Consider the following 27804-nt stretch of genomic DNA (forward strand, 5'->3'; position numbering starts at 1 on the left):
AACTATTTCTAGATGACACTCAGTCAAGAGAGCTTTTCTGCCCTTGCCTCCCTTGTTCCTTCTCTGTGTTTATCATTATGAGGACCAGCATGGCCACTGAGGACTCCATTTTTTTTTTTTTAATTTTTTACTTGTATTGTGTCCAAAAGAAGAAAAGTCTAAAAAATGTCCCAGCAAATAATAAATTTTTTTTCTTTAGAAAACACAGAGGAAAAATGGATTTGAATTGTTACACGCTAATAATTTTTGCTCTGTTTCAAAGTGATAATATAATTAATAATTCAGATAAATATTAAAGCATATGGTAGCCAATACAACTATTACAGAGTGTGGAGAATAGCATGTAAATTTATGCAAAGTAACTCAGAAAACTCCTGAATGGATGTTGGATTTTCACTGGATCTTGAAGGAATAGGGAAATGTGAAGAGTAGAGTTCAGAGAAAGGCATTCCTAGTACTGGGAAGGGAGTGAATGATGCCCAATAGAGGGGATTTGCAGATAACAGCACAGATGCAGTCAGACGATCTATCTGTCCTTCACACAGGAATAAAGCAGAGCTGGTACTTGGGTGGCACAGAGGCAAACCCTTTTTCAACTGGGTTGGTATCGATGTCCTTTGGGTCAACCAGAGGCTTCAAGGTAAAGTTCTGTAAAATGGCAGTGAAGAATAAAAACAGCTCCATGCGGGCCAGGCCCTCTCCCAGACAAATACGTTTTCCTGAAAATAAAAAACGCAGAGTTTGAGAGGCGGAGCCAAGATGGCGGACTAGGCAGACGCTACCTCGGATCCCTCTTACAACAAAGACACGGAAAAACAAGTGAATCGATCACATACATAACAATCTACGAACCCTGAACAACAAACACAGATTTAGAGACGGAGAACGAACTAATATGGGGAAGCAGCGATTGTTTCCAGAGCCTGGAGCCAGCATACCAGTCAGGTACGGCACAAGCACAGAGACCTGCTCCACCCCCCTGAACTAACCCCGGGAGGGGGACTAGCCGGTTCCACGGGCGGCGTGGGACGCAGCCGTTAGGAGAAGTCCCCGGGAGGCAGTGACTGATCTTGGAGCAGAAAGAGTAGCATCCGAGCCGGGGAACCGTCCCACAGGGATTTGGACTGCACGCAGGTACGCCATAAACACGGAGAGTTGCTCCACCCCCTGAACTAACCCCGGGAAGGTGACCATCCGGGTCGCGCGGGCGGCGTGGGACGCAGCCGGTAGGAGAAGTCCCCGGGAGGCAGCGACTGGTATTGGAGCGGGGAGAACAGCGTTCCAGCCGGGACACTCGGTCGCGGCACAAGCACGGGGAGCTACTCCACCCATCTGAACTAACCCCGGGAGGGGGCCCACCTGGTTCACGGGGGCGGCACGGCCACGCGGCTGGAGGGACGAGAAGTCCCCGGGAGGCAGCGACTGATTTTGGAGTCGAGAGTGCACCGTCCCAGTAGGGGAGCCTTGACGCTGGGCGTGGGGCTGGAAGTGGAGGATCTGACCGTGACTCCAGCGGGCCAGACCCCCCGGGGGCAATCTCCACACAGACAGCACACATAGGCGACGCGCCCGCGGGAATCTCAGATATAAGAGTCATTCCAAGCAAGACAAGCAACTCTGGCTATATTCTGAGGTGCTACTCTCCTATCTCTCTGTTCCCTCCCCCACCCTCCCCAGGCGGCTTCATTAACATCTGAATAGCCTGAGCCAGAGGGAGAACTCTGATAGGGATCTGACTGCAGTTTTTTTTTAGCGGATTTTCTGGAAAAACTAGTTTCCCAGTGATGGCTCGGAGACAACAATCCATATCAAACCACTTAAAGAAGCAGACCGTGACAGCTTCTCCAACTCCCCAAACAAAAGAATCAAAATCTTTCCCAAATGAAGATACAATTTTGGAATTATCAGATACAGAATATAAAAAACTAATTTACAGAATGCTTAATGATATCACAAATGAAATTAGGATATCTGCAGAAAAAGCCAAGGAACACACTGATAAAACTGTTGAAGAACTCAAAAAGATTATTCAAGAACATACTGGAAAAATTAATAAGTTGCAAGAATCCATAGAGAGACAACATGTAGAAATCCAAAAGATTAACAATAAAATAACAGAATTAGACAACACACTAGGAAGTCAGAGGAGCAGACTCGAGCAATTAGAATGCAGACTGGGACATCTGGAGGACCAGGGAATCAACACCAACATAGCTGAAAAAAAATCAGATAAAAGAATTAAAAAAAATGAAGAAACCCTAAGAATTATGTGGGACTCTATCAAGAAGGATAACCTGCGGGTGATTGGAGTCCCAGAACAGGGAGGGGGGACAGAAAACACAGAGAAAATAGTTGAAGAACTTCTGACAGAAAACTTCCCTGACATCATGAAAGACGAAAGGATATCTATCCAAGATGCTCATCGAACCCCATTTAAGATTGATCCAAAAAGAAAAACACCAAGACATATTATCATCAAACTCACCAAAACCAAAGATAAACAGAAAATTTTAAAAGCAGCCAGGGAGAAAAGAAAGGTTTCCTTCAAGGGAGAATCAATAAGAATATGTTCTGACTACTCAGCAGAAACCATGCAGGCAAGAAGGGAATGGGACGACATATACAGAACACTGAAGGAGAAGAACTGCCAACCAAGGATCATATATCCAGCAAAACTCTCTCTGAAATATGAAGGCGAAATTAAGATATTTACAGACAAACACAAGTTTAGAGAATTTGCAAAAACCAAACCAAAGCTACAAGAAATACTAAAGGATATTGTTTGGTCAGAGAACCAATAATATCAGATATCAGCACAACACAAGGTCACAAAACAGAACGTCCTGATATCAACTCAAATAGGGAAATCACAAAAACAAACAAATTAAGATTAATTAAAAAAAAAATACACATAACAGGGAATCATGGAAGTCAATAGGTAAAAGATCACAATAATCAAAAAGAGGGACTAAATACAGGAGGCATTGAACTGCCATATGGAGAGTGATACAAGGCGATATAGAACAATACAAGTTAGGTTTTTACTTAGAAAAATAGGGGTATATAATGAGGTAACCACAAAAAGGTATAACAACTCTATAACTCAAGACAAAAACCAAGAAAAACGTAACGACTCAACTAACATAAAGTCAAACACTATGAAAGTGAGGATCTCACAATTTACTAAGAAAAACGCCTCAGCACAAAAAAGTATGTGGAAAAATGAAATTGTCAACAACACACATAAAAAGGCATCAAAATGACAGCACTAAAAACTTATTTATCTATAATTACCCTGAATGTAAATGGACTAAATGCACCAATAAAGAGACAGAGAGTCACAGACTGGATAAAGAAACACGATCCATCTATATGCTGCCTACAAGAGACACACCTTAGACTTAGAGACACAAACAAACTAAAACTCAAAGGATGGAAAAAAGTATATCAAGCAAACAATAAGCAAAAAAGAAGAGGAGTAGCAATATTAATTTCTGACAAAATAGACTTTAGACTTAAATCCACCACAAAGGATAAAGAAGGACACTATATAATGATAAAAGGGACAATTGATCAGGAAGACATAACCATATTAAATATTTACGCACCCAATGACAGGGCTGCAAGATATATAAATCAAATTTTAACAGAACTGAAAAGCGAGATAGATACCTCCACAATTATAGTAGGAGACTTCAACACACCCCTTTCGGAGAAGGACAGGACATCCAGTAAGAAGCTCAACAGAGACACGGAAGATCTAATTACAACAATCAACCAACTTGACCTCATTGACTTATACAGAACTCTCCACCCAACTGCTGCAAAATATACTTTTTTTTCTAGCGCACATGGAACATTCTCTAGAATAGACCACATATTAGGTCATAAAACAAACCTTTGCAGAGTCCAAAACATCGAAATATTACAAAGCATCTTCTCAGACCACAAGGCAATAAAACTAGAGATCAATAACAGAAGAACGAGGGAAAAGAAATCAAATACTTGGAAAATGAACAATACCCTCCTGAAAAAAGACTGGGTTATAGAAGACATCAAGGAGGGAATAAGGAAATTCATAGAAAGCAACGAGAATGAAAATACTTCCTATCAAAACCTCTGGGACACAGCAAAAGCAGTGCTCAGAGGCCAATTTATATCAATAAATGCACACATACAAAAAGAAGAAAGAGCCAAAATCAGAGAACTGTCCCTACAACTTGAACAAATAGAAAGTGAGCAACAAAAGAATCCATCAGGCACCAGAAGAAAACAAATAATAAAAATTAGAGCTGAACTAAATGAATTAGAGAACAGAAAAACAATTGAAAGAATTAACAAAGCCAAAAGCTGGTTCTTTGAAAAAATTAACAAAATTGATAAACCATTGGCTAGACTGACTAAAGAAATACAGGAAAGGAAACAAATAACCCGAATAAGAAATGAGAAGGACCACATCACAACAGAACCAAATGAAATTAAAAGAATCATTTCAGATTATTATGAAAAATTGTACTCTAACAAATTTGAAAACCTAGAAGAAATGGATGAATTCCTTGAAAAACACTACCTACCTAAACTAACACATTCAGAAGCAGAACAACTAAATAGACCCATAACAAAAAAAGAGATTGAAACGGTAATCAAAAAACTCCCAACAAAAAAAAGTCCTGGCCCGGACGGCTTCACTGCAGAGTTCTACCAAATTTTCAGAGAAGAGTTAACACCACTACTACTAAAGGTATTCCAAAGCATAGAAAATGACGGAATACTACCCAACTCATTCTATGAAGCCACCATCTCCCTGATACCAAAACCAGGTAAAGACATTACAAAAAAAGAAAATTATAGACCTATATCCCTCATGAACATTGATGCAAAAATCCTCAACAAAATTCTAGCCAATAGAATCCAACAACACATCAAAAAAATAATTCACCCTGATCAAGTGGGATTTATACCAGGTATGCAAGGCTGGTTTAATATCAGAAAAACCATTAATGTAATCCATCACATAAATAAAACAAAAGACAAAAACCACATGATCTTATCAATTGATGCAGAAAAGGCATTTGACAAAGTCCAACACCCATTTATGATAAAAACTCTTACCAAAATAGGAATTGAAGGAAAATTCCTCAACATAATAAAGGGCATCTATGCAAAGCCAACAGCCAATATCACTCTAAATGGAGAGAACCTGAAAGCATTTCCCTTGAGAACGGGAACCAGACAAGGATGCCCTTTATCACCGCTCTTATTCAACATCGTGTTGGAAGTCTTAGCCAGGGCAATCAGGCTAGACAAAGAAATAAAAGGTATCCGGATTGGCAAGGAAGAAGTAAAGTTATCACTATTTGCAGATGACATGATTATATACACAGAAAACCCTAAGGAATCCTCCAGAAAACTACTGAAACTAATAGAAGAGTTTGGCAGAGTCTCAGGTTATAAAATAAACATACAAAAATCACTTGGATTCCTCTACATCAACAAAAAGAACACCGAAGAGGAAATAACCAAATCAATACCATTCACGGTAGCCCCCAAGAAGATAAGATACTTAGGAATAAATCTTACCAAGGATGTAAAAGACCTATACAAAGAAAACTACAAAGCTCTACTACAAGAAATTCAAAAGGACATACTTAAGTGGAAAAACATACCTTGCTCATGGATAGGAAGACTTAACATAGTAAAAATGTCTATTCTACCAAAAGCCATCTATACATTTAACGCACTTCCGATCCAAATTCCAATGTCATATTTTAAGGGGATAGAGAAACAAATCACCAATTTCATATGGAAGGGAAAGAAGCCCCGGATAAGCAAAGCACTACTGAAAAAGAAGAAGAAAGTGGGAGGCCTCACCTTACCTGACTTCAGAACCTATTATACAGCCACAGTAGTCAAAACAGCCTGGTATTGGTACAACAACAGACACATAGACCAATGGAACAGAATTGAGAACCCAGACATAGATCCATCCACGTATGAGCAGCTGATATTTGACAAAGGACCAGTGTCAATTAACTGGGGAAAAGACAGCCTTTTTAACAAATGGTGCTGGCATAACTGGATATCCATTTGCAAAAAAATGAAACAGGACCCATACCTCACACCATGCACAAAAACTAACTCCAAGTGGATCAAAGACCTAAACATAAAGACTAAAACGATAAAGATCATGGAAGAAAAAATTGGGACAACCCTAGGAGCCCTAATACAAGGTATAAACAGAATACAAAACATTACCAAAAATGATGAAGAGAAACCCGATATCTGGGAGCTCCTAAAAATCAAACACCTATGCTCATCTAAAGACTTCACCAAAAGAGTAAAAAGACCACCTACAGATTGGGAAAGAATTTTCAGCTATGACATCTCCGACCAGCGCCTGATCTCTAAAATCTACATGATTCTGTCAAAACTCAACCACAAAAAGACAAACAACCCAATCAAGAAGTGGGCAAAGGATATGAACACACATTTCTCTAAAGAAGATATTCAGGCAGCCAACAGATACATGAGAAAATGCTCTCGATCATTAGCCATTAGAGAAATGCAAATTAAAACTACGATGAGATTCCATCTCACACCAGCAAGGCTGGCATTAATCCAAAAAACACAAAATAATAAATGTTGGAGAGGCTGCGGAGAGATTGGAACTCTCATACACTGCTGGTGGGAATGTAAAATGGTACAACCACTTTGGAAATCTATCTGGCGTTATCTTAAACAGTTAGAAATAGAACTACCATACAACCCAGAAATCCCACTCCTCGGAATATACCCTAGAGATACAAGAGCCTTCATACAAACAGATATATGCACACCCATGTTTATTGCAGCTCTGTTTACAATAGCAAAAAGTTGGAAGCAACCAAGGTGTCCATCAACGGATGAATGGGTAAATAAATTGTGGTATATTCACACAATGGAATACTACGCATCGATAAAGAACAGTGACGAATCTCTGAAACATTTCATAACATGGAGGAACCTGGAAGGCATTATGCTGAGCAAAATGAGTCAGAGGCAAAAGGACAAATACTGTATAAGACCACTATTATAAGATCTTGAGAAATAGTAAACCTGAGAAGAACACATACTTTTGTGGTTACGAGGGGGGGAGGGAGGGAGGGTGGGAGAGGGTTTTTTTATTGATTAATCAGTAGATAAGAACTGCTTTAGGTGAAGGGAAAGACAACACTCAATACATGGAAGGTCAGCTCAATTGGACTGGACCAAAAGCAAAGAAGTTTCCGGGATAAAATGAATGCTTCAAAGCTCAGCGGAGCAAGCGCGGGGGTCTGGGGAACATGGTTTGCGGGGACTTCTAAGTCAATTGGCAAAATAATTCTATTATGAAATCATTCTGCATCCCACTTTGAAATGTGGCGTCTGGGGTCTTAAATGCTAACAAGCAGCCATCTAAGATGCAGCAATTGGTCTCAACCCACCTGGAGCAAAGGAAAATGAAGAACACCAAGCCCACATGACAACTAAGAGCCCAAGAGACAGAAAGGGCCACATGAACAAGAGACCTACATCATCCTGAGACCAGAAGAACTAGTTGGTGCCCGGCCACAATCGATGACTGCCCTGACAGGGAGCTCAGCAGAGGACCCCTGAGGGAGCAGGAGAGCAGTGGGATGCAGACCCCAAATTCTCATAAGAAGACCAAACTTAATGGTCTGACTGAGACTGGAGGAATCCCGGCGGCCATGCTCTCCAGACCTTCTGTTGACACAGGACAGGAACCATCCCTGAAGACAACTCATCAGACATGAAAGGGACTGGTCAGCGGGTGGGAGAGAGACGCTGATGAAGAGTGAGCTAATTATATCAGGTGTACACTTGAGATTGTGTTGGCAACTCTTGTCTGGAGGGGGGATGGGAGGATAGAGAGAGAGGGAAGCCGGCAAAATTGTCAAGAAAGGAGAGACTGAAAGGGCTGACTCAAGACGGGGAGAGTAAGTGGGAGTAGGGAGTGAGATGTATGTAAACTTATATGTGACAGACTGATTGGATTTGTAAACGTTCACTTGAAGCTTAATAAAAGTTATTATAAAAAAAAAAAAAAACGCAGAGTTTGATTACTCCTTGAACAGTATATTTCTGAACTGGAACACAAAGAGTGTGCATTATCTCTTTGATGAATAATTAAATAGATGGATGGGTGGAAGGCAGGATGGTTGGATAGAAAGATGGACAGAAGAATGGACACAGTTGCTATCCACCTAATGTCTTATTTGAACGAACATCCTTCATTCAACAAATATTTATTACCATCTTTAGAGGGTCAGTGAAAATGAAGACAACCCTTAATAAGATGGATTGACACAATAGCTTTAAAAATGGACTGAAACATAATAAAAATCATGAAAATGCAGGACTAGGCAATGTTTCATTCTGTTACACATAAGGTTGCCTTCAGTTGGAGCTGACCCCACAGCAACTCACAACAACAATCATCTTTATGCCAAGAACTTCATTAAGTCTTCCCACATTAGAACTGCTATTTTGGTATTTCAACTTTCTGTCAATACTTGTCTAGAAACACAGCCAGATCACTTTTTGAGCCTAATTAAGGAGAGAAGGACTGAGAGGAGGGGGTTCACCTATCTGTGTTTCCCTTTCTACCTCTAGCACAAAGTTCATCCAGAGATTTTTTTCCTTTTGTACTTTGAAAAGTGCAAGTCTAAACATGTCACTCCCATGTGCCTGTCCTCTAGGTTAACACCTGAATTATTTGACCTAGACTTCACATTCTGTTCCCAGCCTGACATTTCATTTTTCTTCCACCCTTTACATTCTGCTCTCAGCTCTAGCCATACCCATTCTTCATCAATCTCAGTCACAACATAATTTCAAGCTGTATCTCATGCTTTTCATTTTGAATAAGATGCACTTCTCTTAAGTTTCCTTCAGGACTTAATTCAAATATCATTTCCTCTTTACAATCTTTGTGATCCCCCCAGGCAGTAGAATCTGTGTCTCTGGGTTTCCTCAGCATCATATCCATGCTTCCATTCAGTCATGGATCACCCTGAATCATAATTCTCTATTTACTTTTCTATGCTGATGAAAGGTGAGTTCCTAGAAGGGAGGACCCAGTCCTTGTTTTGTTGGTACCTACAATGCCAGACCCAAGCAAGCATCAAAGGCCATAGAATAAATGAAAGCGACACCTTGACCAGAAGCTCAGCACACACACTGCAGATGAGGAGACCCTGATAACCAAGGAGGATAATGATTGGAGGAAGAGCAGGCTGTTCCGGAACCGTTGCAGTGTATGCTGCCTCATTCCCATGGTTTTCCTGACCCCACGGTTACTCGGTAGGAGGTTCTGATAGTCTAAATATATACAAATGTCTTGCTTTTGTCCCTGTGGTCCATTACTTCTGTAAAAATGCCCTGCCCTCTCTTCTTTCCTAGCTCCATGCCCCTTGTTAAGCAGCTCATATGTCATTGCTTCTATCAGTATATAGTTGATTGCATTTTATTCCTCACTGTGGGGTATAAGAGAACAGGAAACCAATGACTTTCCTTTCTTGGCCCTAGAACAGCCTGTGCTTCTCTGTCTCACATTATTAGTTGTACTGGATTATAATGATCTGTTTATCCACCTGCTTCCCTAACTAGTGTGTGAGCCCCTGATTACCCAGACTGTGTGGCTATTTCTATCTCCAGAGCTCAGCCTGGGGGGTGAGGGGCACCACATAGAAGGTACTCAGTAAAGTTGTGGTATTAGATACCATACTCATAGTAGTTGAAGAAAGTCTAAACGAATTTTACCTTCTAGGAAGAGCTTTTTTATTGGGTAGCTCTGTGATGTATTTATGTATATATATATATATACACGTGTGTGTGTGTGTGTGTGATTTAGGTGAAACTTTACAGAGCAAATTAGTTTCTCATTAAACAGTTAACACACAAATTGCTTTGTGACATTGGTTGCCAACCCCGTGATGTGTCAACATTCTTCCCTTCTCCACTCCAGGTACCCTGTTTCCATTTGTCCAGTTTTCTGGTCCTTTCTTACCTTCTCGTCTTTTCTATTCAGCCGATGTGCCCATTAGTCTCATACACATGATTGAACTATGAAGCACGTCCCTCACGTGTGTTATTGTTGATCCTATAACCCAGTGCCGTCCTATAGACCTGTCTAATCTTTGGCTGAAGGGTGAACCTCAGGAGTGACTTCAGTACTGAGCTGAAAGGGTGTCCGGGAGCCATACTCCTGGGGTTTCTCCAGTCTCTGTCAGACCAGCAAGCCTGGCTTTTTTTTTTTTTCTAAATTTGAATTTTGTTCTACATTTTTCTCCCACTGTCAGGGACCCTTTATTGTGATCCCTGCCATAGCAGTCAGTGATGGTAACCACACACCATCTAGTTGTTTTAGTCTGGTGGAGGTTGTGGTATTTGTGGTTCATTAGTCATTTGGACTAATCTTTGCCTTGCATCTTTGGTCTTCTTCATTCTCCCTTGCTCCAGACAGGGTGGGACCAGTAAAAGCCGCTCGCAGGCTTTTAAGACCCCAGATGTAGAACATTTTCTTTAAAGACTATGTTATGCCAATTGAACTAGATGTTCCCCAAGATCGTGGTCCCCAGCCCTCAGCCCAGTAGCTCAGTCTCTCAGGGCATTTGGATGTGTCTGTGACGCTTCTATGACCTTGCCCTGGTTAAGCTGTGCTGACTTCCCCAGTATTGGGTACTGTCTTACCTTTCACCAAAGTTACCACTTTTCTATTATGTAGTTAGTGTTTTTTCCTCCCCATCTCTACCTCCCTGGTAATCATCAAAGATTGTTTCTTTCTGTGTGAAAACATTTTCATGTGTTTTTATAATAGTGGTCTCACACAGTATTTGTCCTTTTGTAAATGACTTATTTTACTCAGCGTGATGCTCTCCAGATTCATCTGTGTTGTGAGATGTTTCCCAGATTCATCATTGTTCTTTATCTTTGCATAGTATTTCATTGTGTGTATGTACCAAAAAAAAAAAAAAAAAAATTTTTTTTTTTTTTTTTTATGTACCATAGTTTGTTTATCCATTCACCTGTTAATGGGTACTTAGGCTGTTTCCGTCTTTTTGCTATTGTGAATAATGCTGCAGTGAAAGTGTGCATACGTCTATTTGTGTGACGGCTCTTATTTCTCTAGGATATATTCCTAGGAGTGGGATTGCTGTATTGTATGGTATTTCTATTTCTAGCTTTTCAAGGAACTGCCGTATTGTTTTCCAAAATGGTTGTACCACTAGCAGTGCATAAGAATTTCAATCTCCCCACAACCTCTCCAACATTTGTTATTTTCTGTTTTTTGATTCATGCCAGTAATGGCAGTGTGAGATGGTATCTCATTGTGGTTTTGATTTACATTTTTTAATGGCTAGTGATAGCCAGCATTTCCTCATATGTCTGTTAGCCACCTGAAGGTTTTCTTTGGAGAAATGTCTGTTCCTATCCTTTGCCCATTTTTTAATTGGATTATTTGTCTTTTTATTGTAGAGGTGTTGGATTTTCCTGTAGATTTTAGAGACTAGAGCTTTGTCAGATATGCCATAGCCAAAATTTTTTTTCCCAGTCTATAGGTTCTCTTTTTACTCTTGGCGAAGTCTTTTGGTGAGTATAAGTGTTTAATTTTTAGAAGACCCTAGTTATCTAACTTATCTTCTGATGTTTGCATATTGTATTGTTATGGTTTGTATGCTGTTTATGCCACATATTAGGACCCCTAGTGTTGACCCTATTTTGTCTTCTGTAATCTTTATAGTTTTTGATTTTATATTTAGGTCTTTGATCCATTTTGAATTAGTTTTTGTGTATGGCGTGAGAGGTATGGGTCCTATTTCATTTTTTTACAGATGGACATTCAGTTTTTCCAGCACCATTTGTTAAAAAGGCTGCCTTTTCCCCATTTGATGGACTTTGTGACTTTGTCAAAGATCAGGTGGCTGTAGGTAGATGGATTTGCATCTGGCTTCTTGATTCTGTTACACTGGTCAATGTATCTGTGTTTGTACCAGTACCAGGCTGTTTTGACTACCATAGCTGTGTATTAGGCTCTGTGGTCAGGTAGCATGAGGCCTCCTACTTTGCTCCTTTTTTTCAATAATGCTTTACTTAACTGGGGCCTCTTTCCTTTCCATATAAAATTTGTGATTAGTTTTCTATCTCGTTAAGGAATGCTGTTGGTATTTGGATTGTGTTTGCATTTTATTTGTAGATTGCTTTGGGTAGAATTGACAGTTCCTTCTGTGAGCATGATATGTTTTCCCATTTATGTAGTCCTCTTTTGGTTTCTTGCAGTAGTATTTTGTAGTATTCTTTGTATAGGTCTTTTACTTCCCTGGTTTAATTTATTCCTAAGTATTTTATTTATTTTTTTTTTTAGGGGCTATTATAAATGGTATTGCTTTCCTGATTTCCTTTCCATAGTTCTCTTTATTAGTGTATAGGAATCCAAATGATTTTTGCATGTTTATCTTATATCCTGCTTCTCTGCAGAATCTTTTTTTTAGTTCCAGGAGTTTTCTTGTGGAGTCTTTAAGGTTCTGTATGTATAGTATCACATCATCCGTGAATAGGGATAGTTTTACTTTTTCCTACCAATTTAAACTAAAAAATTTAAACCAATTTGGGTGCCCATTATTTCTTTTCTTCCCTTATTACTCTAGCTAGGATTTCAAGCACAATGTTAAATGTTGTTGTTGTCAGGTGTCATTGAGTCGATTCTGACTCATAGTGACCCTATACACAATGGAATGAAATACTGCCTGATCCTGCACCATTCTCATAATTACTGTTATACTTGAATGCATTTTTGCAACCACTGTGTCAATCCATCTACTTTGCTGACCCTCTTCTTTACTAAGCATGATGTCCTACTCCAGGGACTGATCCCTTCTGATAGCATGTCCAAAGTATGTGAGAGGTAGTCTTGCCATGCTTGCTTCTAAGGAGCATTCTTGTTGTACTTCATCCAAGACAGATTTGTTTGTTCTTTTGGCAGTCCATGGTGTATTCAATGTTCTTTGCCAACACCAATTCAAAGGCGTCAATTCTCCTTAGGTCTCCCTTATTCATTGTACAGCTTTCACATGCATATGAGGCAACTGAAAACACCATAGTTGGGTCAGGTCCACCTTTGTTCTCAAGGTGACCACTTTGCATTTCAACACTTTAAAGAGGTCTTTGGCAGCAGATTTACCCAGTGCAATGTGTCTTTTGATTTCTTGACTGCTGCTTCCATGGGTGGTGAATCCAAGTAAAATGAAATCCTTGACAACTTCAATCTTTTCTGTTTATCATGATGTTCCTTATTTGTCCAGTTGTGAGGATTTTGTTTTCTTTATGTTGAGGTGTAAGCCACACTGAGGGCTCTGGTCTTTGATATTCATCAGTAATTGCTTCAAGTCCTCTTGACTTTCAGCAAGCAAGGTTGTGTAATCTGCATAACACAGGTTGTTAATGAGTCTTCCTTCAAGCCTGATGCTGTATTCTTCTTTATATAGTCTGGCTTCTGGGATTATTTGCTCAGTATACAGATTGAATAGGTATGGTGAAAGGATACAACCCTTTCCTGACTTGAAGCCACAAGCAGTATCCCCTGTTCTGTTCAAACAACTGCCTCTTGACCTATGTACAGTTCATCATGAGCACGATTAAGTGTTCCAGAATTCCCATCCTTCACACTGTTATCCATAATTTGTTATGATTCACATAGGCAAATGCCTTTGCATAGTCAATAAAATGCAGGTAAACACCTTTCTGGTATTCTCTGCTTTCAGCCAGGCTTCATCTGACATCAACAATGATATCCCTCGTTCCATGTTGTCTTCTGAATTCGGCTTGATTTTCTGGCAGTTCTCTGTGGATGTACTGCTGCATCTGCTTTTGAATGATCTTCAGCAAAATTTTACTTGTGTGTGATATTAATGATATTGTTAGATAATTTCCAAATTTTGTTGGATCTCCTTTCTTGGGAATAGGCATAAATATAGATCTCTTCTAGTTGGTTGGATGGTGTCATGGATTGAATTTATGTCCCCCCAAAATCTGTGTCCACTTGTTTAGGCCACGATTCCCAGTATTGTGTGGTTGTCCCTCATTTTGTGATTTTCCTATGTGTTATAAATCATAATCTCTGCCTCTGGCTAGAGAGGATTAGGGTGGGATTTAACACCCTTGCTCGGGTCACATTCCCGATCCAGTGTAAAGGGAGTTTCCCTGGGGTGTGGCCTGTATAACCTTTTATCTTACAAGAGGTAAAAGGAAAAGGAAGCAAGCAGAGAGTGGGGATCTCATACCACCAAGAAAGAAGCACCAGGAGCAGAGCACTCCTTCTGATCCAGGGTCCTTGTGTGGAGAAGCTCCTAGTCCAGGGCAAGATTGTTGAGAAGGACCTCCCTCCAGAGCTGACACAGAGAGAAGGCCTTCTCTTGGAGCTTACACTCTGAATTTGGACTTCTAGCCTTCTAGACTGTGAGAAAATAAATTTCTGTTTGATAAAGCCATTCACTTTTGGTATTTCTGTTACAGCAGCACAAGATAAATAAGACAGCCGGGTAGTTGTCTTTCAAATTAGAACAAGTCTATGAGAGCCAAAGTATGACCTTGAGTTTATCCCACCTGAATTTAGAGACCATCTCAAGAACAGATTTGATGCACTGAATATTGGATGACTGAAGATCAGATGAATTTTGGAATGACATTAGGGACATCATACATGAAGAAAGTAAGGGATCATTAAAAAGACAGGAAAGAAAGAAAAAACCAAAATGGATGTTGGAAGGAGACCCTGAAACTTACTCTTGAGTGTTGAGTAGCTAAAGCAAAGGAAGAAATGATGAAGCAAAAGAGCTGAAAAGAAGATTTCAAAGGGTGACTTGAGATGACAAAGTAAAATATTATAATAACACGTGCAAAGACCTGGAGTTAGAAAACCAAAAGGAAGAACACACCTGGCATTTCTCAAGCTGAAGGAACTGAAGAAAAAAATTCAAGCCTCAAGTTATAATACTGAAGGATTCTATGGGGAAAATATTAAATGGCACAGGAAGCATCAAAAGAAGGTCAAAGGAATACACAGTCACTTTACCAAAAGGAATTGGTTGACATTCAACCATTTCAGGAGGTAGCATATGATCAGGAACTGATGGTACTGAAGGAAGAAGTCCAAGCTGCACTGAAGGCATTGGCAAAAAACAAGGTTCCAGGGATTGACAGAATAACAGCTGAGATGTTTTTTATTTCACAATGTTAAATAGGAACGTTGATAATGGGTATCCTTGTCTTGTTCTTGTTCTCGGTGTGAATGTTTTCAGCCTCTCCATTGAGAATGACATTGGTTGTTGGTTTTGTATAGATGCCTTTTATTATGTTGAGAAATTTCCCTTCTATTTCTACCTTATTGAGAGTTTTCATCAGGAATTCTGTGACGTTTTTGAAAGCAGAAATCAATCAACACATTCTCTAGCATTCTTACTTTGGGAGAACTGGGTCACATCCTCAAGGACCCACTGATATTGCCCAATAATGAGGATTTTTCATGAATGGGAGAGCTCATGGGCATTGGTTGTGGTGCTTATGATCATGTACAAGGAGCAAGTCTACCAGGCCCAGAATAGGAATCATGCAAGTCCCAACTATCTCATATATGTATCCTGTCCCTGGAATTACAGATGGATATAAATTTCTATTACCTGCTGAAAAAGCCATGAAGTAGTCGCTCTTCTTAAAGTTGCCACTCTCATCCAGAAAGTGAGCAGGGTCAAATGTCTCTGGGTTGGGGAATTCTTTGTTATCGTGAAGCACAGAAGTCAGTGATGTTAATATGGTCATACCCTGAAATAAACAGACACAAATAAACTGAGTAGACTCAGGGTTTCGTCTTTTTTTTTAATTGTCAAAGTCCCTAATTGTCTGTTTATTTAGTGACGTCTCTTAACTATTTTTGCTATGACTGCCTTCCTGGATGTGTGTGTTCTTTTTTTTTCTTAGCTTATGTTTAGCTAGTGTTTTGACAGAGATTTCCTTGTTGTCAGGTGAAAAAAGATAAACAAAAACAAAAACCTATCCCAGTTGTCTTGGATTGAATTGTGTCTTCTCCAAATATGTGTCAACTTGATTAGGCCATGATTCTCAGTATTGTATGGTTGCCCTCCATTTTGTAATTGTAATTTTATACTAAAGAGGGTTAAAAAGAGGGTTAGGGTGGGATTATAACACCCTTACTAAAGTCACATCCGGATCCAATGTAAAGGGAGCTCTCCTGGAGTGTGGCCTGCACCACTTTTTATCATACAAGAGATAAAAGGAAAGGGAAGCAAGCAGAGAGTGGGGGCCTCATACCACGAAGAAAGCTGTGCTGGGAGCAGAGTGTGCCCTTTAGACCTGGGGTTCCTGTGTGGAGAAGCTTCTAGTTCTGGAGAAGATTGACGAGAAGTCCAACAGAGAGAGAGAAAGGCTTCCCCTGTAGCTGATGCCCTGAATTTGGGCTTTTAGCATACTTTACTGTGAGGACATAAGCTTCTCTTTGTTAAAGCTGGAAACCCTGGTGGCGTAATGTTTAAGAGCTGCAGATGCTAAACAAATGGTCAGCAGTTTGAATTCACCAGGCACTACTTGGAAACCCTATGGGGCAGTTCTACTCTGTCCTATGGGTTGCTATGAGTTGGAATCGACTCAACAGCAATGGGTTTTGTATTGTTTTGTTGTTAAAGCCATCCACTTTTGGTATTTCTGTTATAGCAGCACTAGATAACTATGACACCAGTTATCCTTCAGCACTTTGCCAAGCTTGCACTGAGCCTAGCAATCAGCTAGAGGTGAAAGCATAGTGTTTTCTCAGGTAATTTCTGAGTGTGCATCTTGCCCTGAGCATGCGGGTGGTTTTCTCAATTCCCCTATATATATGGTGCTCCTGACATCTTAATTTATGCAGCCGTTTCTTTACTGTAATACTAGAATTTATTCGGAAATGTAAGCAGCTAAGATTATCTAAAACAACCCTAAAGAAGCATAACAAATTTTGAAGACTTACACTGCCAGATACCAAGACTTATTATAAACCTTTAGAGCCCCAAATTGGAAAGAACGTAAAATCCATCAAGAGGCATAAACTTAGGCCTTTTTCATTTCTTTCATCCTGTGTTGGTAGTGGACTGGAATCATACTGCAAATATGGAAGTTCAAGAGCACTGAGGTGCATTGTAGGAGAAACAAATCTTACCTTGGGGATGAGGTAGTTCCTGAATTTAATATCTTGGGTCGCCGCATGGGGCAGGTTGGTGGGGATAAGGTCAATGTATCTCTGGATCTCGTGCACCACAGCATCCGTGTAGGGCATGCTGCTCCTGTCCTGCATGCAGGGGCTCCGGTGTCGGCCAACCACACGGTCAATCTCTTCCCGGACTTTAGCTGATAAGGCATAAATAAGAACTGATGAAAAGGAGAAAATTTGCACAGTTGCCATGGCAATTCAGGTTTACATGAAGTGTTCTGAAAGTGTCCCAACACTGTTATAACCATAATTTATATGATCAGAAGTACACCTAGACAGAGAGAGAATTGCTATAATACAGACACATTAACTCTCCTACAAGCTAGGTATGAGAGTAAATCTGTACATACATATATGTATATTAGCCTACAGGATAACTAATACAAAAAGAAAAGGTTAAACATTTCAAAATATAAATAGCGTATAATTAGCTCAAGAAATTACTACTCTTGCAGAAGGAAAAACAGGAATAAAATATTAATTTTATATCAAAATAATATACTATGTTTCAAAAATTAAATTTTACTATCATATTTATATTTAGGTGTGTGTGTGTGTGTTGTGTGTTTGTGCAATTTCTCCCACTCCCCAAAGGTAGCCACTTTGAATCACTCCTCTGAAATTTATGTTCGTATTTCTAAATAATGACTTTTATTTCTTGATTTATCCATTTTTAGACAATATTTAATGATGTCCTTGTAAGGATGAAGATCACTTACATCTGTACTACCAATCTCTTAGAAAATACATGCATACACACACACACACACACTTCCCATCACTCCATTTTTCCCAATCAATTCTATCACAATTTTTTTATATCAGTATTTATTATTTACATCCTTAGGACTACATAAATATTGTTCACTGATAAGATTCTGTTTCAATTTTTCTACATTCTGGGGTTTAAAACTATTTCAATTCCAGATTTTCTCAATAATTTCCAAATGCTCAGGTAAATGTTTCAAATAATTTACTAATTATTGCAAAACCTTAGAAAATCGATCACTTCCCTTTTGTTCTTGGTGGCTTCCCTCACACCTGCTGTATCCACCCAGTCCATTCTGAATTGGATGTTTTCTAGGTCTGGTGCCCAGTCCCATTGTTGTCGAGTCGATTCGGACTCACAGTGGACCTATAGGACAGAATAGAACTGCCCCATAGGGTTTCCCAAGGAATAGCAGGCGGATTCGAACTGCCGACCTTTGGTTAGCAGCCGAACTCTTAACCAGTACACCAGCAGGGCTCCTGGTGCCCAGTAGCCTTCCCTGCCTTATATTTTCTCCCATGGAATCCTGACACTGTGCTAGAGCTTTATCACCTTGCCTACTGCCTACATTCTCCTTCCCTTCTCTCAGTCACCCTCCCATATTGTGCAAATTGTCTCATTCTTTCCCTTCATTAAACTTGAAGAAAGTATACATGGTGTCACAGAAATTTAAATAATGAAGCTTCTCTAAGAGAATCAAGATGGAAAACACTCGCAGTGTCTTGTCAACTTCCTTTCTGAATTTCACCCCGCCCACCATCTGTGGTCATACCTGTGACCTCTGGGTGCTTTAGCAGAAGCAGGAGTCCATACCTCAGTGTGGTACTTGTTGTCTCTGTCCCAGCAGAAAACACATCACTTATAGTGATTATCAAGTTTTCAATAGTAAATACAGACTCTTGATTGTCCTTTTCCTAGGAATATTATGCAACAGTTTGACAAATTACTTTGCCAGCATGTTTAATTACAATGAAATCAAAATAACTCAGATTGTTATAAAGTTAAGCAAACTTGGAAATTAGAGAGTTCTTTTTTTAAGGAAAATTCCTTATGGTGTGGCAGACACTGGAAATTAGATGACCCAATTTTCATTTCCTATCTATTTTTCCCCTTCTTATCTAAAATTTCCATTTGCCAGCCTTTTGCATCTAGGTGCGCCATGGAACATAGTTCTTGCCAATAAGATATAAGCAGAAGCCATGTGGTGCCACTTCTTCTCTTTCTTTCTTCTTACTTCAAATACAGATATGAAGGTGCAGGTGGGGCAGACATCATCTTGGAATATGAGGAGTTAAGCATGAAGATGAAGGTCTGTATACTAAGTACGGTGAGGAAAAATGGGAGGTACCTGACTCCATGATGCTTCAGGGCTACTGTACTAGTTCTTGCCTGGCCCAACATGAGACTCCTTGTATGTGAGGTAAATAAACCCACTATTTGTTTAAGCCACTGTTAATTGGATTTTTCTCTTATTTGTAGACAAACACAATCTATTATTTAATATAATATTGAGGAAATAGTCAATTGAAATTGAAATACCAGAGAGACCTTAGGGCCCTCCCTTAACCTGGGATAATTAGAGAGGCTTCAAAGCATTAGGAATCCCCTCTATATGTGAACAAAATACAGAGAACTCAGGTAGGTGCAGTCTTCTGGAAATGTGTCCACATCTTTAATCAGATTCTCATAGAAACTGGACCCCCTAAAGGGTAAGAATCATTCACTGCTGTAGCAGCAGAGGAGGCGGGCAGACAGAGGAAGGTAATGTGTTTCTTTCTCCAGTGTCTTCAAACCATTCCAACTCCCATATTACATTCCATCTGGAGCATACGATTTGACAGGTCCGGCTCAAATTCCATGGCTAATTCTTTGAATGTCACCTCTCTCAGCATCTTTGATTTCTTCTCATTTTGTCCTACTGACTGATTTCTCATTTCTGCCCAGTGCTATGAAGTGGTGACTGTCTGAATCTTTGCCTCGTTGGTGAAACTTCACAAATATGACACCTGCTCTCTTACTGACATTTCCATATAACCCCCTATGTTTTGGCACTCTCGGGTCACTATGGGTCAAAATCGACTCGAAGGCAATGGGTCTGGTTTTTTGGGTTATAGGCTTCTTATGACACAAAATCTGGTGGTGCAATGGTTAAACACTAGGCTGCTGGCTGAAAGGTTGGCAGTTTTAACCCACCAGCTGATCCGTGCAGGAAAAGACCTGGTGATATGCTCCTGTAAAGATTTTAGCCAAGGAAACCCTGTGGGGCAGCTCTATCGGGTCATATAGGGTCAGTATGAGTCAGAATTGACTCAGTGACAAACAGCAACAATTGGCCTCCTCAGACACAAACTCTTAACAAAAATCAAAAGCCTTCCCAAATAAAGCATTCTTTGCTTCCCAATTTTTAAAAAATCTGTTTCTTCTAAAATATTGCTTCTTCTTTGACTTTCATGGCAATACCTACTTGATTGTCTTCCTAGATTTCTGACAATATGACAAGATGGACATTCTTCATTTTATTTCAAACACCTCTGCATTTCCATGGTCCACACTCTCATTGAAACTAAGTGTAAATAAATTAACAATCTTCCAGCTGGCCTTGATCTCCATTCGCATCATACAGATCATTCTACACAATTCCTGGGATAATTTTCTTAAAAATCATTGGCATTTTATTCTTGTGCTGACTCATACATGTACTCGATCAAATAAAAACTTGCCATGCTAACATTCATATTTATAAGTTACCTAAGAGACTCCAAAATCCAGCTCCATATCTGTCCAAATTCATTTTTGGTTACACTCAGTTAAGGCTTCTCTCTTCCACCTGATCCCATTGCCACCACAAGCCTCTGAACCTCTGCATATACCATTCAGCCCATCTGAAATACCCTATCCTATCCCTCATTGCAAATATGCCATCTCACTGTCCCATACACTGGGTGCAATGATCATTTCCATCTTCATCTGATGGCAGGATATTTTCTATTTTCTGACTTGTTTGTAATTGCTTCCATTTCAACTCAGGTGTGCATTCTGTTTCTTTTTAGGCTGATTATTAGTACTTAAAGAACAAGGTCCATGTACTCTATTTAACCATTCAATTTTAAATTATTCCATGTTTAGTGCAGATCCATGCACTCAAGAGGTACCTAAAATGCTTGCCAAACATTACTTGCCTGATCATTTAAACATCCTTATCGAGTACAGAACTATTCAATGAACCACAAACTGCACAAGTAAACAAGTAACTGAGCAGCATCTAACATCTTACCTGTTCCATTTTGATCAGGAAACAATCAATGAAGTCCCGAGGATTGTTAATGTCCAAGGTTTCCTGGTGTTCTTTCATTTTCTCCAAAATGTAACTTTTTGAATAAGCAATATTATTAAAGAGTTTGTTATGACTCCCTGGCAAATAATCAATGAATAAGGGAAAACTATTGCAGACCTAAAAGGGAAAAAAACCCTTATTAAATAAAAAATATTTCACGAAGTCATATATGCCATGTGACAAAACTTGGTTAGAAACTGGGCGTATAAGGATGAATAAAATATGGCCTCCAATGTGAGGGGAAGCTTTTTTACTACACATGTAATTCTTTATGCTCATAGAAAGAATGGAGGGAGAAAATTCTGATCAGAGGATCAAAGATGATGATCATTTCCTATACTCATTTGTACAGTATAAAATCATCTTTATATTACTCCTCTTAAGTTTTTACATTAATTCTTCCCTGCAGACGGGAAATAAAGGTTGATATAAATTAGTATGACTCAAATTTTGTTAACGAGAACATAGGTTAAGGGAGCTGGACAACCTGATATGGAGCACAAAGCTAGTCATGGCTGCTTCTGCCTCTATCAAGCAATCTCAGAAATAGAATCAATCTTCTGGAATTGAGAGGAGCTTGAAATTACCATGACAGCAAACTTAGCATTTCATGAATGAAGTAACTATGCAAAAGAGCAATTAACTGACTTCTCTAAGATCAAGCAATTATCATTCAGGCAGAGTACAGCTCAGCACAGGGTAAAGCTGTGATGTTTGTTTATGATTCATACACCATGAAACTCAATAATTTTCTCATGCCTAACTGAGTTACCTGATCAAGTAGGATCACAACTGAAGCATCAAACACCCCTATGTTCGGTAGCACTTTCTGGTAGCATCTGTGGTCCCAAACATTCTCCTTCCTTTATATTCTAAACTAGAATATTTCTGCCAACTAATTTGATAAAGAGGTCGCTAGGCGCTGAATGGAAGACAATCCTTATACGTAATGGAAGCCTTTCAACAAGGGCCTTGGATCTCTACTGAGTGCTATGGGCATGCTTTTGGGCAGTCATCAAAATACTTTATGGAAACTGGGTTTGGGGTTTAGTGGAAAAATGACTGGACAGAGAGCTCATGTGCTTGAAGACAGCTCTGTATTCTAGGTATTGTTTTCTAGTCTGTAAAATAAAGGGCAGGGTTATCTTTTAGTCATGTTCACTCCATGGCTCCATCTTAGATATCTAGTGCTGCTATACAACAGAAATACCATAAATGGGTGGTTTTAACAAACAAATTTATTTTCTCACAGTCTAGGAGGCCAGGTGTCTGAATTCAGTGTGCCAGCTAAGGCTTTCTCCCTCTGTTGGCCCTGGAGGAAGATCCTTGTCTCTATGAGCTTCTGTTCTTGAGCAATCTGGATGTGGCTTGGTATCTCTCTTCCCCCATCTCTGCTAGTTTACTTGCTTGTTTAATCTCTTAAATCTCAAAAGAGATTGCTTAAAACACACCATACAATAATAGTGTCTCATTAACATAACAAAGAAAGCTCATTACCAAAAGGGATTATAACCACAGGTACAGGGATTAGGATTTACAACACGCTTTTTTAGGGAACACAATTCAATCCATAACAGACCCTAAGCAGGACTTCTGTGTTCAAACTTAACAGCTTGGTCCATATAGAATTTTGTACTTGTCAGAGAAAGAAACAGAAATGATTTCTCAGGAAGAAAGGAGCTTCGCCTCACCTGGACCCATGGGGAGCTCAGAATCTGTATGTTTTCATTCAATTTTCCTATTAAGTTCAGAAAATCCTGATCTGTATAATCAAAACGATTCTGGAAAATAATGGAGCAGATCACATTGCAGGGAGCACAGCCCAGGATGAAAGTAGGATCATAGGGTGAGGCTAAAGAATGGGAAATATGAAAAAGCACCGTTAAATTATACATATAAAATGTATTATCTTTCAGATAAGCAAAATCAAAACCAAACCTGTTGCCATGGAGTAGATTCTGAGTTTCAGATAACAGATAAAGGTAATTTTAGAAACTTTGAAGCAATATCTACCCACAAATTTCCTTATTGGCAAAAAAAGTAGCATTCATAAATGAATATATTGCTTTCCCCTTAAACGTGAACTGACCAACCATTCCATTTCAGCTACTTTAATAATGGTTTCTCAAATATGCCATTCACATCCATTACTTGTATTTACACCATTCTAACCCAGGTCTTTGTTAGTTTTGAGGAAAAAACAATCTAACAGGCCACTTTTTTTCTTATTTTTTTTTTCCACTAATACTTATGATTTCACAGGTGTTTTGTTGCTCATCAAAGTACCTAATGATTCAAGGTATCAGTGCACAATGACTTTTGTCTGCAAAGCCTGTAGACAGTTATGCATTAATATGGGGAAAAAGAGAATAGTTAGGGACCTGAAAACTTTTTATATACAATGAATATTTGAAGGCACTGTGTGTATAACCAGCAGAGGGGAAGACTAAAGAGAGAGATTACGGGTAGATTCTGGTATCTGACGGAACAAATGTACAGAAGTAAAAAACCATCCATGCTGTATGAGTCAAAAAACTAACACGAATGCACAAAAAATATAAGAGGTTAGATAGGTTTGTCTAAAATAAATGTAGAATGAAACTTTTTTTTTTCAAACTTAAATTACAGGTTGGGGAAAAAAAGGCTAAATTGATAGGAGAAGTTCTTTTATTTCATCATTTAATGTAGGGGGAAAAAAAGGATTTACTGCTCTAGGAAGTAGTATTTAACATCTGAAACAGCCCCAAATTTAATTTATTTGGGCATAGACTGCCTTCTTGCAGACTTCTAGGATATTGCTGTGTATAGTCATCAACGGAATATGTTGTTAGCCGCCATTCAGTTGGCTCCTGACTCGTACAGTATGTTATAATGTACTTTTTAAAATTTGTCCATTACTTAGGTCAATTCCATCATTTTTCAGATAACGAAATTAAAGCAGAGAAAATGTTTTCTCTTTGTGGGAGGTCTATTAAATGATTGATAAACTTCATATATAAAAAGCCCACATATACACATTTGTAGATGTAATTAGAGTGACTTGAATCAAAACTGTTATGAAGAAATGATAGGGCACAGAGTAAATAGGATACCTCTTGAGTTAGCTGGTCCTTTCCTTGGCCCCATTTCAGCTGAAAGCTGAAGCACTCCAGGGCTTGATGCTTTCAGAAAAAATTTTATTTTAGCTAAGGTATTGGGGATATTTTGGAAGACTTTGGGATTTCATTGTGTGTGATTCACAGCTACAATCTAATTTTCAGTCTTTTTTTCCTTCCATTTGAAAGAAGAAATTAAAAACCAGGGTAATTTGAAATCCAGGATGAAAATCAGAGTCAATGTTAGAAGCACTTTACAGGTCATTAGAGCTGGTACCCACAGCCGTCCAGTAGATTCCAACTCAGTGACCCTGTAGGACAGAGTAGAACTGCCCCATAAGGTTTCTAAGGCTGTAAATCTTACGGAGGCAGACTGCTCCCTGTTTCTCCTGAAGAGTAGTTGGTGTGTTGGAACACTGACCTTTCAGTTAGCAACTCGGCGCTGAACCACTGTGGCACTACCACTGTGCACCTATCTGTTGCCATCGAGTTGATTCTGACTCATAGCAGCCCTACAGGACAGAGTAGACAGAAGTGCCTCATGGGGTTTCCAAGGAATAGTTGGTGGATTGTATCTGCTGACCTTTTGGTTAGCAGCCTAGCTCTTAACCACTGTGCTAAATAATTAACAAATGTAACCCAAAGTCCAATTATGGGGGGGAAAGTAAGCAAATCTGAAAAGTGAGTCACTGACAGTTAGGGAAGACAGAGTAAGGAATTATAAACATGAATTGAAATCTACTTAACTAAGTCATTTTATACACTGGTATGTGTATTTTACAGATTTATTCTTATTCTTAGCATATATTTTGATTATTAGCATGTTTTCTTAAAAATATAAATCAAAACAGTTCGTAATGAGTAACATTAAGTAATTCATGCTGATAGTTTTAAAAAATTATCCTGTGTTTATAGAGAAATCACAATTGATAAGAGTTACACGAAGAGATACCTAGACAATGAACACCATAGACAATAATCCTTCTTGGTCAGGACTGCAAGTCTGAGCCTTGGCAGAAGCCCTCAGACATGTCAGTGAGGCTGACTGTACATGTAGAGTTCAGTAAAGTGAAAACACGGGACACTTGCTTCGTGGCCCACAGGGGTGTGATGAGGTCATTCCCAAAGTGTCCACTTGACAAGTATTCCCCAGTGAAATGTTCTGGAATGGGTAATGCACAATAATGCTATGCTCTTTAACTCTCTGAGAAAATGAGACTCAAAATCTATTTTCATAACTCTCTCTTTTGAAAACAAACAAAGCCTGGAAAGAATAAAAGAGCCTTTTATACCTACATCGTTGTGCACAATCAAGTACCCACACACAGCATAGATACACAAATGCTCCCATGTTCTCTGCTTCAAACCCTCCTTCCTCCACCTGTGGGCTGATAGTCTCTACAGGTAAGGAAAGACCTAGCCTCCCCTGAAATATATCTAATGGATGCCATTAGAGGAGAGAGCCATCTGTTAAGGTCAGTGATACAGAGTAAAGAATCATCCACCCTTGGTTTTTCTCAACTCCTCCACTAGGCAGCAGGCTTCCTCCTGAACACGGTCCTCAATGCTCCTCTTCCCCATCCCAAAATTCCGCAGGGTCATGAGGGAGAAGCGCCTGGTCTCCTTCCACATCTTTCCATTGCTGAAAACGACTCCTGTCAGGCAAAAGAACAGAAACTAGGAGGGAGGTTGCTGGTGAGGAAGATGCCACTGCCGTAAGAAGCCATGTGGATGGGCCAGGCTCTGTCTGAGCAGCCCTTCAATCTCTGTTCAGTCCTCCCCACCCACCATTACCGCTGCCTAAGGCACACCCAGCCACACCTACCAAGTCCTTTATGAACTTTTTCAGACACTGGGAAACTGCCTCTTCCAGAAAACTCCTCTCCCTGATCAATCAGGGCTTCCTTCACTGCTTCATACCCATGCAACACCACTGTGGGCTTCATGCCCAAATACAGGGTGAACACAGGGCCATAGGTTTTTGAGAGCTGGGAAAAGCAAAATGGATGCAAATATTAGCAAAAGGAGTCACTATTTGATCTGTATGCTGTGCATTATTCAGCTGTATTGTCATCATATTCTTGATGTTTTTGTTATACCACATCCAATTTCAAATATTTTTTAATTTTATACAGACATGATGATGATGGTGATTTTATAGATGTCATTTAAGGAGGGTCTCTGATGTGCCAGGCAATGGAACAGATACTTGTTCCATATATTAGTACAGCTAATCATCACATCAACACCTTAAGCATGTTTATTTACCACTATCTTTCAGATAAGAGAACTGAGGCTGTGAGAATTTAAATGTAGTTCCCAGTGTCCCATAGCTAACAAACAGAAGATCCAAATTTGGCTGGTCCTCAGCCCATCGCTGTTCCCTTGACATCAGGCGTAATCTGCTTCTTAGGAGAAGTTTAATTTTTATGGCTAATCTGAACAAAACACATGGCTTATACCATAGATGACTCCTGAATGGACTGCCTAATCACAAAACCCTTCCAACACCATTTACCTTCAGCCAGAATATAATAGCAAACGAATGTGAAACAATGAAGGACAGCCATACTCCCTACTTTTGCCATGTCACCAACTTACTCTTACAAATTTGCTTCTATCTTACAATGACCTTAATGATTATCTTTTCCCAAAATGCATTACTTCATTCCTCTGTTTCTGACAATGACCAGATTAAAAAAACCAACAGAAACTGCAAAACCCAGAGGGAGTGTTTTGTTTTACAGTGATCTATATTAATACTTCACCTCAAGAAATAAATTTTATTTAAAAGTGGGGATTGATTTGCTTACCTTGTGCAGCCACTGGAGGAGCATAAGTTATACTTACATCGTGTAAAGATTTGCTGATATTCTTAAAATTTAACTGCAGGCTATTTCCAATAATTGGGAGAGGAGTGGGGCCAGGCGGGAGCTTCCCTTTCCCGTAGCTCTGTTTCCAGAGTGAAAAGAGAAGCAAACTGGAGAGACAGAGCACGAGGACCACGGCTAGATCCATCGAAGCCTTCTCTTCTTACTCAGGCAACTATGAGCTTGAAATTGAAAGCTTTAAAACACTGCCTGTGAATGCAACTCGTGACTTAAAGTCACCAATCAAGTAGATTCACTGTAGTTCCCTTCTGAGTGGAGCTTACATAACTACTGCTGTTTGCAACAATGTGAATGAATCTCACAAATGCATAGTAAGTGAAAAAAGCTAGATTAGGAAAAAACATACATAATGTACAATTCCCATTATACAAAGTTCACAAACAGGCAAAAGTAAACAATGGCATGATAGTGGATACGTTTGG

General features: G+C 39.4%; 1 protein-coding gene and 1 pseudogene across 2 annotated transcripts; one reads left to right on the forward strand and one right to left on the reverse strand.

The window, feature by feature from the left end:
• LOC126059999 (cytochrome P450 2C42-like) overlaps positions 1-27804 on the forward strand; it is a 122158-nt pseudogene that overhangs the window by 19978 nt on the left and 74376 nt on the right.
• On the reverse strand, positions 538-27618 carry LOC126059556 (cytochrome P450 2C42-like). 2 transcript variants are annotated; one of them, XM_049855318.1, is made up of 9 exons: positions 27342-27618; positions 26333-26479; positions 25997-26168; positions 23088-23248; positions 21337-21513; positions 18835-18976; positions 17243-17430; positions 15714-15855; positions 538-719 (listed from the first exon to the last, which is right to left on the reverse strand). In XM_049855318.1, exons 1-9 carry the CDS (start codon positions 27507-27509, stop codon positions 538-540), a joined length of 1479 nt encoding a protein of 492 aa, XP_049711275.1. In that variant the 5' UTR covers positions 27510-27618. The 2 variants fall into 2 exon arrangements, with proteins under 2 accessions (XP_049711275.1, XP_049711276.1); XM_049855319.1 differs by having other exon boundaries at positions 25997-26146; positions 26317-26479.

The sequence above is a fragment of the Elephas maximus genome, chromosome 16, assembly GCF_024166365.1.
Source record: "Elephas maximus indicus isolate mEleMax1 chromosome 16, mEleMax1 primary haplotype, whole genome shotgun sequence".
Taxonomy (NCBI): Eukaryota; Metazoa; Chordata; class Mammalia; order Proboscidea; family Elephantidae; genus Elephas; species Elephas maximus.

Excerpts from the sequence above, each read along its gene's own strand:
- LOC126059556 (XM_049855318.1), bottom strand. The coding sequence starts at position 27,509 with ATGGATCTAGCCGTGGTCCTCGTGCTCTGTCTCTCCAGTTTGCTTCTC. Across the intron at positions 21,514-23,087 it reads TGAGCTCCCCATGGGTCCAG|GTCTGCAATAGTTTTCCCTT; the intron begins GTGAGGCGAAGC and ends TTTCCCTTTTAG. Across the intron at positions 720-15,713 it reads CTTCATGGCTTTTTCAGCAG|GAAAACGTATTTGTCTGGGA; the intron begins GTAATAGAAATT and ends TTTTATTTTCAG.